The 19,868-nt window shown below is 42.8% G+C and overlaps 1 protein-coding gene across 3 annotated transcripts; it reads right to left on the bottom strand.

The window, feature by feature from the left end:
* Window positions 1-2,075: 2,075 nt before the first annotated feature.
* Window positions 2,076-18,302, bottom strand: LOC136696573 (tumor protein p53-inducible nuclear protein 2). 3 transcript variants are annotated; one of them, XM_066671086.1, is made up of 4 exons: window positions 17,977-18,302; window positions 10,998-11,380; window positions 9,602-10,118; window positions 2,076-9,435 (listed from the first exon to the last, which is right to left on the bottom strand). In XM_066671086.1, the coding sequence occupies exons 2-4, from the start codon at window positions 11,119-11,121 to the stop codon at window positions 9,171-9,173; spliced, it is 906 nt and encodes a 301-aa protein (XP_066527183.1). In that variant the 5' UTR covers window positions 11,122-11,380; window positions 17,977-18,302; the 3' UTR covers window positions 2,076-9,170. The 3 variants fall into 3 exon arrangements, with proteins under 3 accessions (XP_066527183.1, XP_066527184.1, XP_066527185.1); XM_066671087.1 differs by having other exon boundaries at window positions 2,076-9,432; XM_066671088.1 differs by having other exon boundaries at window positions 9,602-9,731.
* Between the last annotated feature and the right edge of the window lie 1,566 nt (window positions 18,303-19,868).

Genomic DNA, 19,868 nt, shown 5'->3' with positions numbered 1-19,868 from the left:
TCATTGTCTGTAACCTTTATCTAGTTCAGGGTCACGGTGTCTACCCAGAATCACAGGGCGTAAGGCGAAACACACCCTGGAGGAGGCGCCAGTCCTTCGCAGCATGACAAATATTAGCACAGTTCATTTCAAATTTGGTCAACCAGGTTGCTTGTTTCCAGATGAATAAATACATCATTTATCTTTATTTAGATTCGATTAGATTCAACTTTATTGTCATTACACAAGTACAAGTTCAAGGCAACGAAATATAGTTTAGCATCTAACCAGAGTGCAATAAGCAGTGAGTGCAGAATGTACAATATAGAAGATATAGGCATGAATATGGACAAATATACATGTGAATATATTATATATTTTAAAATAATAAATATAGTTTGGCGAGAAAGACATGACGTGCAGACGGAGTAGAAAAATGCTATAAACATGATATAGAGATGACTAATTTACAGGTGGGGTTACCAAAGGAGGGTTGGATATGTTTACATTAATTGAATGTGCAGAATATGTGTAACCCAATATAATATACAATTATGTACAGTGTAAAAGTAGTATACAGAGAATGTAGTGCAGTCAATGACCAGATTACGGATGAGTGTGTGTTATCGGTGTACAGAGTTCAGTAAGGAGACAGCTCTGGGGAAGAAGCTGTTTGTCAATCTACTTGTCCTGGTCCGGAGGCTCCTGAAGCACCTGCCAGAAGGCAAGACGACAAACAAACTATGTGCAGGGTGTGAGGAGTCTTTACGAATGCTGCAGGCTCGACGAAGACAGCGTTTCTTCTGTACGTCCTCAACTGGTGGAAGTGAGGTCCCTGTAATTTTCTGGGCCGTATTCACCACTCGCTGTAGTGACTTACTTTTATTATTTATTTTAATAATAAAACAATATCAAGTATATTTTAAACTCATACTTTGTGCTTATAACCTCATAACCTCAGTACTTTACTTAGTGTTCACTACCTAGGCAGAGTTTTGATTTGAGACAGACCCAGGCATCAGGAAATATATGTTTGAAGTTGCTAAGAAAGCAGTAAATCGGGTTCTGTTGTTCAGGAAGAACAGATCTGAGGTGGCTCAAATTTCATGTTCACTGCTATTCACTGCTTTGTAGTTTTCTTTATATACAATGTCTATTATCCCTTTACAGTTGGGGATTTGGTTTTCACTGGGTCCAGCCTTCATTTCACACTAAATGCACTAAATACACACAAGTGTATGAATGTGTCCCTTAGAACAGTTTGTTGGTGAACTGCTTGTTCGTATATGGAGACAAGCTTGAGAGATATGTTGTCCTCACTTGCTTTAATGCCTTTGCTACGCTACAAACTAAAGCCACTGCCTATTTCCAAATATTTATTTATTATTTTGTAGTTTGGGGGCAGCTATGCCAAAAACGTAGGGAAGCAGGCTTGGGAATGAAACGTCACTGGCTCTATCCCAGCAGCACTGTGGCACAGTCACACATTATCCTCCCACGGTCCAAAAAACACACGTTGGTAAGTGGACTGGTGACTCCAAAGTGTTCGTAGGTGTGAGTGTGTGTTGCCCTCAAGGGTGGCCTTGTGCCCATTGATTCCGGGTAGGCTCCAGACCCACCGCCACCCAGAATTTGATAAGGGTTACACACAATGAATGAATGGCTCTATTCCCTGGAACAGCAGGAAAATGGGGAGGGGGCACTTTCTCCTCCCTCCCTTGAGCAAGGCACCTAACCCCAAACTAATCCCAGGGCATGGACTATGTGTGTGTTTATGTTTGTGTGTGAATGGAGTCCCTATTTCCCATTGCTGTACAATTGCAATAAAGAAATCACACATTTCTTCAACATTGTTAATGTATTAGCTGTGTTTTTAAACGTATTAAGGCTTTGTACAAAAAAAGGTCCAATCAAATTAAATTGTAGTGAAAATTTTGATTTGATTCATTGATTTAAAAATAAATAAAAACCCTTTAACTCAATAATTTTGAGATGTTTGTGCACCAATTCCTACAAATGCACACACACAGGCTTTAAAACAGCACGCCATTGTGTAGAAATAAAGAGGCAAGAGTCTGTGTTCATCCTGAGAGGTTTTTTCATTTCTTTTATTCTTTTTTTGTCTGGTACCTGCATTTCTGAATGGATGCTGGAACCCCATCCTGGTATTTTTTTGCATAGGTCTTGACTACTGCCCACACAGAGGGGATCGGAAATGTCAGCAAATCACAAAAACCATGCAGAATAGTGAAAGGCACAATCACCATAGATATCAGATACACCATTCAGTTTTTAATATACTCTATTTGTACGTTTGACCTTTTTTTTTTTTTGAAGGGGGCGTACTTGTTGGAAGAGGATTTCCCCCTTTAAAAGGTAAACCCCTATGTTTTTAAAAGCTGCCATAGTTTCAGGGCAAAAACAAACACCAAACGTAGGAATAAACGAACGTAAATACGCCGTCTCTCCGTCTGAATGTCCACCCCCTTTTTATTTTTTACAATATAATAAAGTGAACAACTGGTTCTAATAATATGAGATAAAAATACAAGCACATATAGATTTTTTTTTAAGATTCGTTTTCTTTTATCAGTACGTGTCATTGTTATAGGATTTAAAGTAACCCACCCTCTCTAAAGTCCTCACATCACACAAAGCTACACACTCGATTAACCCCAGACTCTCCGCTCTATTCCCATACAGTTCATTACTCTTATACACACACACACACAGAGAGAGAGAGCAACAAAAATATAGGAAATCCCAAGAAAAATTAACAATAGCATCACCATCACCTGCTGAGTACGTGGTGAACAGAGGGTGTCAGAAAATAAATACAAATAAAAGCACCCCAGAAATAGCAAACAGAAAACTGAATGGATCTCTACAGAGTGTGAACAGTCCCAGCCAACACACCTACGTGGGGTCCATATGAGCGACCCAGTTAGGTACCAGCAAGTTCTGTCCATGAGGGTGCCCTCCAGCGACAGAAGTGGCTGTACACAACCCATGTGGGCCTCATGTATTGAATTATTGGGCCGCCTGCATTTACCTGATGAAAGTGGTCCATTTGATTAGCTACAAACAGCCAGTGTTAAAACCAGCACAGAACCAATGCTCATCTTGAACCCTGCTAGCCCATGTCCAACCCATGTGGGCCCGGCTAATGTGTACTGGCTGGGAAAGGAGTTATTTAGTCCAAAAGCTAATGCTTCTATTGCTAATGTTGTTTCAAATAAATTAAACCAAACATGCTCCTTCAATACATCTTTTAGCTTGTGTTGCTAATTTGGACAAGCTTTACAGAACATTTTCACAACATTAACACATAAACATATATAACAATATTATATGTAGCCAATCTAAACGTGTGTGTACTTGTTTCCAGGTTAAAATGCTATGCTAAACAATTTGGACTGTAGCAAGTTGTAAACAGCAACGCTGCATTAGCCGCTATGCTAATGCTAACTTGATTTCGTAGCAAAGAGTACCATGATCTGTCCCTACAGTGTGGTCTTTCAAAAGCATGTAGAATAAATGTCATTTAAAATGAATAACATACTAAATTTCAGTGTTTGGACAGCTTGCCAGGTTGGAAACAGCAACTACAAGTTAGCCACTATGGTAGTGCTGGCTTGAATAATCTACAAATATTTTTTAAATGTAAAAATTAAGTACATGTCACTAAAAATTGTAAATAAAACACTACATGGAGGTGTTTGAACAAATAGGAGGTGTTTTGCCAATGTTCTGTAAAATTTATCCTAGCAACATGAGAAGGTTTAGCATGTTTACATTAGCATCCCAGCTAACACACCAATGTGGGGCTGATCGAAGCAGCCCATCTGGCTACTAGCAAGTTTCATTTGTGAGTTAAATATGATCAGATATATCCCACTTGGGATCCACTAATAATGCTCCAGTGCACCCACAGCTAATGCGCATCTTCAACCCAGCTAGTCCTAGTCAACCGAGATGGGTCCCGTAAGGTGTGCTGGTTGAGATGTTTGGTCAAGCTGTTCGTTTACATGGGTTTAATAAACACAGGGACAGAACACACTGTTGTTTCCTCTGTACACACCTTCGACTTACATTTTGTGCCGAAAGGTGAGAAGCACCATTTAAAAGAGACACATTAAGTGTCATTTTTTAAAAGGGAACTATGTGAAGTTCCCTTTATTGGTTATAGGAAACGTTCCAAGAAACCCACCCCTGACATTCATACATGTGAATAGATAAAGAAAAATATAAATAAAAATGTGATGTGATATATGTATTTAAATTAGTTTCTGTTATTTTTCTTTATATACTAAATTATGCTGACATCTTTGAAGGTGAGCAGTCTAAAGGAAAAAGTCGGACACTGCTTATTACACGCATAATAACGTATGTGTGTCATAATAACGATGAAGAAATTAATAATAATAAAAAAAAGACAGAAAAAGTAAAGGAAAACAGAAGTGGACACACGTTCATAATTTTGTCGCCAAAATGGTGCATTGACAAAGGTTTAAAAGTGGTGACAGGGTATTTTTTGGAGGGAAAAAAAAGAGATGTTTAAAGTCACATCATTTCATCGGTAGGTGGCGCTATATGAAGGGACATACAAATAAAATAACAATGTGAGTTGGTAGTGACATCATTTAGCACTGAAATAATCCCAAAACCACATACACACACACACACACACACACACAGGTCATTCAAAACACTGTACTGTGCATTATATCTTATGTACACACGTGAATAATTTAAAATAAGTCCTCTTTTTTTAAACCTCTTCTTCATGCACATTAGCATCACCCTCATGTTTGCTGCCTCTTGCTATTCTTTCTTTTTTTTGTTTGTTTGCTTGAAAAACAAGTAACAAGTAAATTGCACACAGCTAAAAATAAACCTTGATTCACCAATAAAACGTAAGACAGTGCAAAAACTTACATCCAATTCTCAACGATTTACAAATAGTAGTATATGTTCATATACCTTCAGCACCATAGTAAATCTATCAGCGTTGACACTACACATAAGCCAGGGCAAACACCACAGAACACAACCCAAAATAACGTGAGGGGTAGCGTCTGGAAATGGCAGGAAGGTAACACTGAGCAATGGAGAAGATGTAAAGAACGGATTGTGCACGTGGAAGAGTGCTCAGAGGTATTTCTAACCCACTGCAAAAAAAAAAAAAAATGCATCCAATCCACCTATCAACAGGTGTTTTTAGACTGTAGGTGGAAACCCACACAGACACAGGGAGAACACACCACACTCCCCATTCTGAGAAACAATTTCTCAACTACTGTTTTGATTCCAATGATTTTATACAGTGAACGTGTCTCGTTCCTTTGGCAGATTATTTTGACAGGTTTTCCGTAACTACGCTGAAAATGTGGCTTTTTGAAACAAGAAAAAATGTGTAGTCGATGGACTGACCCTTTCAAAGGGGAGACTCATTGTAAAAATTGCTCAAAGCCAAGACAATAGTTGAGAAACATTTAAAAAATTCAGAGTAAGAAATGTTTGACTATATTTAAGATGATTTCTCTTCAGTTTTTTTTTTTTTTTTGCAGTGTGAGATCATGCTAGCTAACACGATTGTTTACACACTGTTTAGCTTTAGCATGCTAACAGTGCTCTCGCTCTGATGTTATAGAGAAGGATCTGAGTGTGAAATTAATCTGTTAGTGTAACGTTGGGTGTCTCAGATGAGAACTGGTGTTTCTTTCCATTTCTAAAATAGAATCAATCTTTTTCCACGTCTCGTTTTTGTCACAGTGATATTATTCTGTAGCGCTGTTAGCTTTGTGGGCTAAACTTAAGGAAGGGTTCCAACACTGGATAGAGACAGAAATGGCAAAGATCTGGTCTTTAGGTGGAAAACTATATGGTGTAAAGTACACTGGCAGACACAGAGGTGCTCAGATCTAGGACTATAATTGTCCTGCAGGTTTGAATAGCAAATGCTGTGTTTGGGATATTGTTATGCTGTTCAGTAAACACACCTCTGCTGTGTGATTAGCAAAATTACCACCAGGTTATCATGGAGCTCTGTTTGTTTTTCAGCAGGATACACTTAAAGAACCAGTGCAAACATATAATAAACTCACAAAGAGCACCATACCCAGCGCTGAGTGTAGTCTGTGGAGCAGTGGAACTATGTTCTCTGTCGTGATGTGGCTCCATCCAGTACTGCTGGGGAGACCTGGAGTGTCAGAACTAATATCCAACATCCGTGTCTGACCTCAATATGGCCGAATGCCATCAAATCTTTACAGCAGATATCCCATTACACCCTTACACCAGCTTTCCCAGAAGAGGAGAAGTGGTTACTGCAGCAAACTCCTGGTTAACACCCTACTTTTCAGAAAAAAAACATTGAATAAGGAGTTGTCCACAAACTCCTGAGCAATTCCTTTAGCTGCCAGTGTACAACATAATAAAACAAAATAAAGAGTCGCCATCTATACCGCTCTGTACCTTCTGTATATACCAACACGCCCTGTAACCCACAGCAGCCTGGAAACAGTGATTTTTCAACCCAATTTCTAACTGACTCTAAACCTACGTAGAGTGAAAGCCAATGTGCAGATACTTCGACTGAGTTGTTTTTCCATGAGAATCAACCATCAGAGATAAGGGATATTCCTCTAGACACGGATATGCCTTGACTTTACTGTAAGCCATTGTTTATAAGACTACCTGTCACTCACATAAACCTATTTAAATATTAATAAAGACTTATTCCAACAAATGTTAGTTGCACATAAGGTTGTTTGATTCCGTTTCCCCATAGAAAGCTGTATAAAGCCTGATCCTTGCTGAAACAAGCCTTTATAGATGTGCATGTAGGTTATGTCCATTGTTATGTAGGCCTTGTGTACGTGTAAAGTAGCCTGTCCTGCAGTAGAGTGTGTTCTGTGTACGTGTGAGCATTTCCTGTGTGTGTTTTAGGGGAAGCTCCATCCACAACGAAACGTAATCCAACACATAAAGAGCTAAAAGTATCAAAACCAATTAAAAATTTAAAATGTTTGGTTGGATTTCCCCTTTAAGCTGGTACCATAAGCCTGTTTAAGTTTGTCTGCGCAGGCTGCTTAGTGGGCTACTAAACTTACTTAATAAAATCCTCTCTGATTCCCCATCAGCGTCTACTCTCTCCAACAAGCCCAAGACCTCTTTAGTCTGCTTTATTCACACTCTCTGCCTTCAGCTACTTTCTTTTCCTCTCAGTGTGTTTTGAAAGCAGGCAGCAACAAGAAAAGCATAATGCATTAAATTTGCCTCTAGTCTGTTCATTTTTTTCAGAATATTGAACATAAAAAAACCTACTGCCAGTGAACAGAGCGCAACACTAGAGTATAAACATCTACACACTGTTCACATTATTTAAAATGGGTGGGGGGTGGGGTCAGGTGTGGTTTCTGACTCTCCTCCAAAAGTTACAAAGTGCATTTTCTGCAGTGCTGAGCCAGGAGTACCAACAACAGAGGCTCCGTTCTCACTATTACAGGTCAGTGAATTATCACAATGAATTTGAAGCTGTAATTTTGAAGTAAAAATACTACCTATTGTTCCTTTAATGCTCAGGAAATGCCAGGGTTTTATATTCATTATATACTCACAATTACAGTTGAATACTACACAAATTAAATGCCTATAACATATCGTGAATTCTAATAAATTCTGTGGCAGAACTGATATGTTTTTAGCCAGTTTCATCATTAAAAACCAACAGATGAAAAGATCAGAAACAGTAATCATTCTTTCTGTGACATTTCAGAGCAAATCTACTCTAATTCTCAGGGAAGGTTTAGTAGTAGACATGCTGTAAAAGAGTGAACAGGGGCTTTTAATGCATTGCTCATTTTTTTGTGCACCGCTTTCTTCGTGCTGGACTCTCTGCTAGCACAGCAACACATCCCCACGGTATCCTCTTTCCTTTCTAAAATATAACACAAAATGGTACTTGTGTCTTTGTTCGATGCAATAAAATGGAAGCAAATAAAGGGCATGAGAATATGACCTCAGACCATCTTTGACCATTTCAGTGTCCAGTTCTGACCCTGACCCTGCGCCATTCAAGCTCAAACCAGTTTAGTGAACACAATTCATTATACGTGAGCCTAGAAGCTACCATTTTTTAAGGTGGAGCTGTCCTAAACTGCACCAGGATAAATGATCTTGCTAATTACGTGAGTGGGGTGTGGGAAAAAGAAAGAGATAGAGAGAAAGAGAGATAGAGACAGAGATATAATCTAACCAGTTGTACTTAAACGCTTTAAGCTAAAACCCCTGCCTTAGCATTAGCATTGCTGCAGAGTACATGCTAATAAGGGAGACTAAGATACTCTACCTGTGACAACACTAAGAAACATAAATGTAAATAAAAGAGGGACACGGTGAAGGACAGAGACGTAGTGGGTGATAACAGACAACAAGACGTGTGTCTAGGGGACGGGTGTCCAGTTATTTCAGCATAGTCTGGTTGATTTCAATGCTCAGAAGCTCCTGATTCAAGCAAGTGGCTAGGTACTAGCTTTATTACAGTGTGTAAGCAGTGGTATTATACTGTTTATTAGCACTTCTATATATCTGTGTTTCGTTACATCAGTCAAACACACAGTGCTTTTCCACTGTGGACATGTTTCCAAGGTGTGTGGATGTGTACAATATTGTAATATGCTGTTATCGACTGGTATTGCTAACAATGCTAATAAGCTTACAATGATAACATGGGGCATATGGCTTTCTGAATATTTACTGGAACATGGTCAACTCGGGTGTAACGTCACTCCCAGTTCCGACCTCTGACTTTTGAGGTAAATGGAACACAGCTTAAGGGCTACTGGAGCTTTTACTTTGTGGTGTAATTTATTTATGAGGATTCCATGGGTACGACATGAAATATCTAAGTATTGTGTCTACATTTCGATAAATGGCACTTGCAAACAGAGACCAAAGGTATAGGACTCCACAGAAGCTACATATGAGCCTATGTTTGCCATGACTGATGCAAATTGTGGGATAGATTGGAATATTGGGCTGTGGAGCAGTGTTCTCTCGAGTGATGGATCACCATCCAATAAATTATGACAATTGTGACCTAGAACTCAGACTCTGAACAGAAAGCTAGAACGGGACACCCTTCTCACAGACAGTTTGTCTTTACTAATGCCACCAGAGTGAAGAGGTCAGTGGTACAAGCTGCGCTGCTTCGGCTGGTGCAGGAAGGATTTGCGAGCGCTTGTGGCTCGGTGTGGGATCTGATCCCGGACACGGTTCTGACGCTGGATCCGGGTGCGGCCGAGGTGACGGCGCTCCACGCGGGACACGGCTCTTTGCACGCGTGACACCTGCGTGATCTTCGCCAGTGTGACCGCATGACACGCTGAGCCTCGCGCCACCCTTGTGGGCAAGCTCCTCACCACAGGGGGCGCTGCTGAGTCAGACATCCTGCTGAGAGAGAGAGAGAGAGAGAGAGAGAGGGAGAGAGAGAAAGAGAGTGTCATCTGTCTGTAGAATTGCCCTTTGTCCAAAATGGCTCCCTACTCACTATTCCGTACATTACTCACTATATAGTGCACAATTATAGGGAACTGAATTCATTTCACTCTAGTCTCACCTTGTGCTGCTGGTGAGACTGACGGTGCTCTGCTCCACCGGAGGAAGGTTTCCAGGCGAGACGTAGACGGACATGCTCGGGTGCTCGATGAGAAGGTCCTCCATGGGGCTGGCCTCTGCAGCAGCTCCTTCTGCAGTGAAACAGGGGGGAGGGGTGACAAACCAGCTCTCGTCCATGCTGCCCCGCTCCAGCCTGTCGCTACGGGCCCCGGGCGACACAGGGGCGGAGCCATGCGGGCAGTGGGCGGGGTCTGACATTGCATTCACTCCTCCAGACCCAATGGGAGAGGGAGGACTGGGACAAAACGGGAAAGGGGGGCATGCCTTTGCCTTAGCCTTAGCCTTGGCCACTCTAGTCCTGCGGCTTTTACGTGGGGAAGGGGCGGGGTCACATGTCAAAGGGGGCCTGGTTTGGTCTTGTGTAGACTCCGCCCCTTGACACTCACTGTGTGGGAGGGACTGTGCTGTGGGTGGCGCCTCTGCCCCGTCCTCGCCCAACATGGTACAGTCACCGTTACCTGGGCACATGGTGAAGTGGGCGGGGTTTGTATAGAATAGTGGGTGGGGTTTGTGTAATGGAGAACAGAGATAGCAATTTAATAGTAGTTATTTGGGCGGAACCGTGTTAAATAAAGCCATGCAGGTAGAGGGTCAACACACACACATACACACCAGTGGGAGGAGTCAAGTTGAATATAGGGGAAAATGGGAGGAGGCAAAAACAACACAAGACATAAGACATGGGAATACTATCATTAGTGTCATGTACCTATGGAATATCGGTATCCTTTCATGCTAGCTGACTGTTCCCTGGTGTTTATATCTACTTCTCTGGTGTTATGTACAGAAATTAGCAATGTGAGGCTAACTGTAGCCAACTTTGTCCATTTTCATAGCTAATAGTGTGTTACAGTGTCAAAAACTACATAATCCAGTCTATCTGAGATTATATTAGATTCATACACAGACGGACACATGTATGTGATGATTTAGGCATGCGGTTAGCATGATGCTAATTAGTCTGCTTTAGCCTATAGCCCTTGTTACAGAAGCTAACTTCCAAGATAGCAGACACCTTTGGGCCTAATCTGGACCATTTTGGGCAATTGCAGCTTAGTCATGACACTGGCAAGTGTTGTGAGGAACCAAATGTCATGAGCTCCGGATACAGACAACGTCATCACTATCATTCCACGGCGGCACGAGGGCTGGATTAATGTAGCACATTAGAGCCATCACTTGCCATCTGTGTAAAGACACCGAACAAGGCTGAAGGCAAAAGCCTATGAACCAGTTTCTCCTTCATCCACCTCTGCAGTTTGGTACACTGACATCCTGACCCAGGAAAACACCCCCCCCGAAAACTACACTTCTCATAATCCCCTCTAAAAACTCACCGGGTAAATTGACCAGAAGCCATCCCTCCTCATCAGCTTCAGTGACGCAGGGTTTGGGTCCATTCAGCTCGGCGGCGACGTCCTCCACTTCTCCGAAAAGCAGGTTGCTGAGCCTCTGGAACATGGTTAATGCTGCTGAGGTCGATGGGCAGGATTTACAGACGTGCTGAAGGAGAGCTGCCTTGGTGTTTTCCTTTGGAAAATGATCGTAGTAATAATCTACGTACAGAGACTATTGTGTTGGTCTTCAGTGGTGGTTGGAGAGTGATCAGCACTGTGTTTTGGCCTCTTTTGATCGCCAAGCCCTTGGTGATGGAGGAGTCTTGGAAGAGTCTCTGGGCTTTTAGAGTGCAAACTTATGGTCTTGAATGTATTGCAAAGGCCTTGGAAGAGAGCCAAAGAGAGAAAGATTGGTGTCAAAGTAGTACTACACTGGCACTCTTTGGGCATAAATACACATTCAAACCAATCATTGTTGGCTTAGCTGAATGAAATAGAGATCCACTGAGTCTTCAAAAAGCCCTGGTTCTGGAGACCTCTATTCCCAACAGTGCCACAGTAGTAACAATTTGTTTTTAAGGCTTTAACCAGTGAAGAAACAGTGAGTGAAATGGAGAATCCCAAATCAACAACAGCCAAGTCAAGGCATCACTGCTTCTGGACATAATCTTGGTGGTGGAGACCCATTAAAAATTAGAATCACGTTTCCCAGCTGTGCTCATTTGGCATCTAAGGCTAGTCTGAGACATTTAACATCCCTCTCTGGCCATGGCTTAATCCTCTTAAATCCCCTCTCTGTTCAGAGTAAGATTTAGAAAATATTTCCAAGAGGAAAATCTGCTAAGATCCAGCACTCACTCAGTTCAGCTACAGAGAAAAGGCTTAGTTTCACACAGCAGCTATCAACAAAATTCTAAAAACTAAATTAAATGCATGCCACGTCTGTAAACTAATTAAAACATGACCATCAACAACGTCTGGGTCTCGTACGACTGGCTGTAGTGTTCAGATTCTCAGACACCGTTCCACACATTATCGGTTATTTCCTGAAGGTCTCATGGGCTGCAGCTTTTGTGCCAAAGAGGCAGTAGTTATTTGAACGTGTGATAAATCTTGTGAGTCCTGTGATAAACCCAGGGAAGCAGAGATCATACTTCTGCGGTGATATTTAATGGAGCTTTCTCCTTTCCACATAATCTGGTTTCATTTGCCAGTAGCCACACAGTGGGAAATCGGCCTTGACGTGTGATCTCTGGCATTTAGCATGGAGCATTTCGGTCAGGCTGACATTTAAAAGCACTTGATATTTTTAAAATCTGCATTCACAAACGTGGACGTATGAATCTCAATGGACAGTGTTGGACTGCAGTCTCTAGCTGCAATATCCTACTATTAAAATTCATAATAATGCACTTACACAAATATTTAAACACAGAATTAAGTTTAACATTTCTTCACATTTAATAATGGATCAGAGCGGCACGGTGGTGCAGCAGGTAGTCACAGTCACACAGCTCCAGGAACCTAGAGGTTGTGGGTTCGATTCCCGCTCGCTCTGGGTGACTGTCTGTGAGAAATGTGGTATGTTCTCCCTCTGTCTGCGTGGGTTTCCTCCGGGTGACTGTCTGTGAGGAGTGTGGTGTGTTCTCCCTGTGTCTGCGTGGGTTTCCTCCGGGTGACTGTCTGTGAGGAGTGTGGGGTGTTCTCCCTGTGTCTGCGTGGGTTTCCTCCGGGTGACTGTCTGTGAGGAGTGTGGTGTGTTCTCCCTGTGTCTGCGTGGGTTTCCTCCGGGTGACTGTCTGTGAGGAGTGTGGTGTGTTCTCCCTGTGTCTGCGTGGGTTTCCTCCGGGTGACTGTCTGTGAGGAGTGTGGTGTGTTCTCTCTGTGTCTGCGTGGGTTTCCTCCGGGTGACTGTCTGTGAGGAGTGTGGTGTGTTCTCTCTGTGTCTGCGTGGGTTTCCTCCGGGTGACTGTCTGTGAGGAGTGTGGTGTGTTCTCTCTGTGTCTGCGTGGGTTTCCTCCGGGTGACTGTCTGTGAGGAGTGTGGTGTGTTCTCTCTGTGTCTGCGTGGGTTTCCTCCGGGTGACTGTCTGTGAGGAGTGTGGTGTGTTCTCTCTGTGTCTGCGTGGGTTTCCTCCGGGTGACTGTCTGTGAGGAGTGTGGTGTGTTCTCTCTGTGTCTGCGTGGGTTTCCTCCGGGTGACTGTCTGTGAGGAGTGTGGTGTGTTCTCTCTGTGTCTGCGTGGGTTTCCTCCAGGTGCTCCGGTTTGGTTGGTAGGTGGATTGGCGACTCAAAAGTGTCCGTAGGTGTCCCCTGGCGCGTGTGGGTGTATTCCTGCCTTGCGCCCAATGATTCCAGGTAGGCTCTGGACCCACCGTGACCCTGAACTGGATAAGCGGTTACAGAGAATGAATGAATGAATGAATGAATAATAATGGATCAGATTCAGGAGCTGAATAGAACCGATGTATTTTTCTTAGAGACAATTCTACTAAACTCCTTTTACCGCCACTCAAAACGGTTTCCACAGAAATATGCAAATATCCAGCAGAAGTTTTACATCTTTGCCATAAACACACCACTATTGTACGCTGAAAACAGCCCAGGTGTAGTTTGGTGTAATAATGAACACTGGCCAATGTTGTCAGCTCCCATACAGACTTTAGTCCATCTGTTGCTCTGCATACTTAGTAAGATCTATTTCAAAACTGTTTTTTTGCTGTGTCTGATCCACTCTACACCAGCACAACACACACTAACACACCACCACCACGTCAGTGTCACTGCAGCGCTGAGAATGATCCACCACCACATCACACCTGCTCTGTGGGGGTCCTGAGCGCTGAAGAATAGGGGGAGATGGGGGTAACAAAGTATGCAGAACAACAGATGGACTACAGGCTGTAACTGTAGAACTACAAAGTTCTCCTGTGTGGTCAGTGGAGCTCAGAGAGTGGGCCGTGAGTGTGGAAACAAAAAATTTAGATATATTCCATAACGTTTTAGAATAAAATATTATTACATTAACGTACACTAATGATTTAGAAGGCGTATTACATCTCCTGTAAAATTAATCATTTGGAGTGACATAAGAAATGCTTTTCTGCTAAGACGCTTTGTCCTTTATCACTGCTCACTGAACAGGGTCAATGAGTTCAGGCACAATACCTAAGCCCCGCCCACTCTGCTGTGTAAATACAAACTGGCCAATCAGGAGAGTGTAGCCAGACTGTCCAGGTGGACACAAGTGGAGAACTATAAATAATGCAGTGGGGAAGGACACGCACACACACACACACACACACACTAACAGTGTGCTATGAATATAGGCAAGTGTTTTTAGGCTCCGCCCAAATCTTCCAGCCTTGTCTTGTCATGTTACAATAAGTTACATCATCCCTGTGGTCATTCTGTGTCCCTGACCTCTTATAGAGTCCAGTGTGTGTTTTTCTAACAAAGAAAACCTTCAGTTTCTCTGACTCTCCTCAGACTTCAGAAGCGAGGAGGCATTAGTTGACAGTGCAGTCTCTCAGGACCCTTCAGCCCACAGCAGCTAAGGGAAATGATGTCTTAGATGCCGTCGCAGGATGTAAAGTCAGTGTTTTTATTACATTTTGTTGAATTTCTAAATGCAATTAAATACTTTTTTTAGTAAATTATTACTAATTAGTATTAGTTTTTGCTATTAACACCTCAAGAAGATGGCGGACCACTGTTGATTAAACAGAATTGTAAACAAAATGCCACATCCATTCACAGTCCAATGTACATTTTTTCCTTCATAAGGTTTTTTTGTTATTTTTTATAAATAAGATTAGTAAATAATACAGATTACAGAGTGTTAGGGGGAGAATGAATGAATAAATGAATAAATAAATAAATAAATAAACAAGAAAGCTTGTAGAATATCATTCATTCATTATCTGTAAGCGCTTATCCAGTTCAGGGTCATGGTGTGAGATACACACTCACACCTACGGACACGTTTGAGTCTCCAATCCACCTACCAACGTGTGTTTTGGAGCGTGGGAGGAAACCGGAGCACCCGGAGGAAACCCACACAGACACAGGGAGAACACACCACACTCCTCAGAGACAGTCACCCGGAGGAAACCCACACAGACACAGGGAGAACACACCACACTCCTCACAGGCAGTCACCCGGAGGAAACCCACGCAGACACAGAGAGAACACACCACACTCCTCACAGACAGTCACCCGGAGGAAACCCACGCAGACACAGAGAGAACACACCACACTCCTCACAGACAGTCACCCGGAGGAAACCCACGCAGACAGAGAGAACACACCACACTCCTCACAGACATTCACCGGGAGGAAACCTACACAGACACAGGGAGAACACACCACACTGCTCACAGACAGTCACCCGGAGGAAACCCACGCAGACACAGAGAGAACACACCACACTCCTAACAGACAGTCACCCGGAGCGGTACTCGAACCCACAACCTCCAGGACCCTGAAGCTGTGGCAGAGACACGTCCTGCTGTGCAATGTAGAATATCATCACCATCCAAAACAACTACAACAAACGCAGACTGACGCATTACACAATATTCATTCATTCATCTTCTGTAACTGCTTTATCTTGACCAGGGTCATGGTGGGTCCAGACTTTACCAAGAATCATTAAGCACAAGAAATGAACACATGCTGGAAAGGACAATACACACACTTATTCAGTCACACACACACACACACACACCTGTGGAAAGTTTCACACACTTACCTGTGGAGACTGTTACTCCACCTACCAACATGTTTATAGACTGTGGAAGGAAACTGGAGCATGCTGTCACTGTCCAAAGAAAAACATGTATCTCCAAAATAGTCACTTCACAGGAAAAGGAAAACCATCAGTGTTTCTATTGGTCCATTCATCATGACATGTTCACACAGTGTGAAAGACAGCTGCTGTGTTCAAAGGGTGTAATAAACTTAACATCTACAAAAAAGATTTAGAGTTTTTCTTTGGAGCGTGATGACATGGAAAACCATATAATAATTCAGATTGTTTTTGGAAGAGTATAAACCCTGAATGTGAACTAAATACACGCCTCTGTCTTTCCAAAAGAGAGAGACAACAAACGGAACACGTTTGTCGCTTCAGACCTAAAACATACGGCTGTCCCTTTAAAGCCAATGTGGAATCCCAAATAGTCAGTGGAACGGATAAATACATTTGGATAAATGCAGGACGTGCTCAATCTGGATCCAGAGTTCAAGAAATGACACATGACCCAAATCCAAAACTAAGCAGAGAAAGAAAAGACAGCTTTGTGGTTTAAAAGCAGGAGGAGAATCACATGAGAACGAAAGTGTTTACCAGAATGCAGGCATGGGAAAGTGATTCCTACTGCACCATGGACCTCAAACCATTCATCTGGGTCATGGACCTGATTCAGAAACACTTTCTTCCTCTGTGTGGGACACATGGGGAATTATGGAGTCGCTTACAGTAAAAATAAACCAACCAAGAGCACAGGCCATTTACTGCATTCAGCAAAATGTGGGTAATGCAAAGGTTAAAAATAAAGAGTGTGAGTGACTGGGTGAGTGTGTGGTGCCCTGTCCACGGTGTGTTCCTTCCTTGTGTCCAATAATTATGTGTAGCCTCCAGACCCACCGTGACCCAGATCAGGATGAAGCACTTATAAAATATGAATGAATAACGAATAGTTCTCATATGTTTGAAGAATAGAGCCTGACAGAGCTGATAATGTCTTTACAGACCTACAGTTCAATGGAGAATTAACCACCCGAGAACCCTTTATAATGTTTTATTTACGTCTTCCTAAGCATTTCTCTCATTAAAGTACTCAGTATCAAACGTGTGTTTGGGCCTTTTTCTGATTACCCTGCTCCATACAGAGGGTTAATGACCTGAGGGCGAAAGACTTTGTGGTGGGCGGGACTTCGTTGCAGTGGAATGGGTGTGGCTTCTGCGGTTGCGGGTGGGGCTTGTACGAAACATTATGACGTCGGCGGCGTCGGTTATGCAGCTAAGCCCCACCCCCTGAGGACGGAAAAATACACGACCGAAAAACAACAGGCAGAGAGCTGGGGGAAAATAAGCAAGGGATATCGACTGATTTAGAGCTTAAAACAGAGAATGTGGGCTATTTGGCTATATTTACGACCTTAATCTACGGGTAAAACCGTTTAAGGCGCCTTAAAGCGATGGAAAAGCAAGGCTTTTTCGACCGTTTCGAGGAGCAAAGCAGCAGTGTTTACATTCGGAGGAAGAAAGGGATTAAATCAGGAAATAAGTCGAGACACTGGATCAATTTTACCTGATAAATGCCATTAAAAGAATAAATAAAAGCCTTGTTTTGTGAAAAAGCGAGATATCCGAATGAGAGCGGTAGCTATCCTCCTCCAGCTGAGGGGAAAAGGGTCATAGCAATGACAGCTCGGATCAACGGTATTAACGTTACCATCACTGACCTGAGACCTGTATAACGTTACAGCCACAGGAGAGGGAGAAAAAAAGGGCATTTGTGCTTATAATATAGAGATATTCACATAAGCAGCACACGGTTAAGACATTTTTACCAAGGTTCTCGAAAAAACAACAGACGAATCTGTCTGTTTTTATTAATAAACAATCATATTTCAACATTCCCTGTCATTTCCAAACAACCTATATCCAACAAATAACATTAAACCTTCCCCCACCACCCAATCTGATGTCAGAGAGAGCTGTTAGGGAGCAATGCAGTGACGAAATGAGGATTATTATGGTGACCTATAAAAGGCTAGGCTCCACAAACGAAATGCATCCATTTATGGCGAGTTTCTCCACAGATGTTCGCTGTTTCCAACGATGGACCGCCACTGCACACTAACATGCATCATATTACACCAGGAAAACACGAATACGAATAGCCTATGCGTCCAGACCACAGCACAAACAAAGGAGCTGAACAGCCCCCGAGACTTAGCAGCATCTTACCTGCCTTTGCCAGTTGTAAACAACGCGAGGATGTTTTTTAAAAAAAAAATACACGTCGATCTTAAAGCACAGCTTTAGGTGGTAGCCTTCTTGGTGAGGTAGCCTTGTGAGAGAGTAAGTGCACCAGAGTTTGTCACAAAAAAAATGATAATAACAATAAAGAGAAGGAGAATAAAGGCTTTCTTCTTAGAAGAAGTGATCTGTGTAGAGTGTGGACTACACGCTCCAATCTGCCGGGGGACTCTCCTTGGCTTGTCTCCCTCTCTTTTCCCTGCAGATGTGCTGTTTTTTTTGTGTGTGTGTGTAGTTGGGATGGTGTTATTGCTTCGCCCAGCTGATCCGCGGATCAGAATATAGACGCGTACAAACAGCTGATCGTGAGATCACAGCGCGAGTGGCCACGCCCCTAAAGGGGATCCCAGCCAATCAGAGCCTTCCACAGAGTCCGGGACTAGAAAGGTGGGGGTGAATGGTGAGATGGGGGGGTCGCCGGGCAAAGGTGTTTATTGTACTTCTCCAGGTGGAGTGTTAGCTCTGTTGCTCTAGCACTGGACAACAAACGTTGCTTAGATGTTGCACGTTTACCGAGCATGCATAAACGTTGCTTATATGTTGCTTTGAGTTTGTAAGCTCTTCCATTTGATCAGCTCCAGTTTTGTAGTTGTACAGGTAGAGACTGTAGTGCACCTGTTGCTCTGCATACTTTGTCAACTCCCCTCTTTCACTCTAATCTTCAGGATCAGGGCATGTACTAAGGATGAACACATGTTTTTGGGATGTACAGTGATGTGCAAAAGTTTTTGGCACCTGACAAAATGAGATTTAAAAATTATTAAGCGCAAAAGAGGTGTTTTTTTGCTCAAACGCAAGAAAACAAATAAAAACACAAATCCTAATATTAGAAAAAAACATCCCATAATTCCAGTAAGTGTGATAATATGTGTGTGTGTGTGTGTGTGTGTGTGTGTGAGAGAGAGAGAGAGAGAGAGAGAGAGAGAGAGAGAGAGAGAATATGAATTAATGTTGTTTCTACATACACCCAAAAGCCATAAGATTAAAACCACTGCCAAGTGACGTGACTAACGTTGATGACCTGGTCACTGTGGTCACACCCGTGTGGCGGGGTATAATTGAGCAGTGAGTGAACAGTAAGTTGTTGAGGTTGATGTTGGAAGCAGGAGAAATGGTCAGTGACAGGAGCGAACGGCATTGGGATGTTCATAATGTTTTGGTCAGAGCATCTCCTAAACTTCACCAGACAATGGTTTTAATCTTTTGGCTGATCAGTGAGGATGCAGAATGAGAACTGCCATAGCTGAGATATTGTTTATGTACCTGATAACACCACGTATCTCCGAGTCTTGTTCCTGCGGAGACATGTGAGAGTGAAACTGCAGGTGGAGAGGTATTTGTGGACGATCCAGAGCAGGAATTCAGAGAACTTTTAAAAGACCAAAGTCAAGAGTCAAGCGCTTTGAAATTCCTGCCCCTGCTATTGGCTGGAGAAATGCTGCATACCCCACATTCCCCTGTGATTGGCTGGTTGTTGTGGCATGGAGAACGAAGTCCTGCCCACCACAGAGGAGAGATGGGAGGAATGTGGAGGGGGAGGGCCAGGCCAATATTTACAAACACTTCTTAAAGCGACAGGAACATGTTTTACTGTACTGGACTCAGCTGTTCAGCTCCTATTACTGACACTGGAAACACAGGATGATATAACAGCAAACACACACACCACTAAAGTTAACCCTTAAAGGTTGTAACCATCTCCCATAATGACAAGAAACATAGTACGCTGTAACTTTAGGTTAGATTTAGAAGGTGGGACATTCTCAGCTCTGTGTGTGTTGTGCTGGTGAGAGTGGATCAGACACAGCAGTGCTACTGGA

This window comes from Hoplias malabaricus, chromosome 5 (assembly GCF_029633855.1).
Source record: "Hoplias malabaricus isolate fHopMal1 chromosome 5, fHopMal1.hap1, whole genome shotgun sequence".
NCBI classification, from domain to species: Eukaryota; Metazoa; Chordata; class Actinopteri; order Characiformes; family Erythrinidae; genus Hoplias; species Hoplias malabaricus.
Note: the sequence above shows the minus strand (reverse complement) of the source record. Positions and strands in the feature narration are given on the sequence as shown.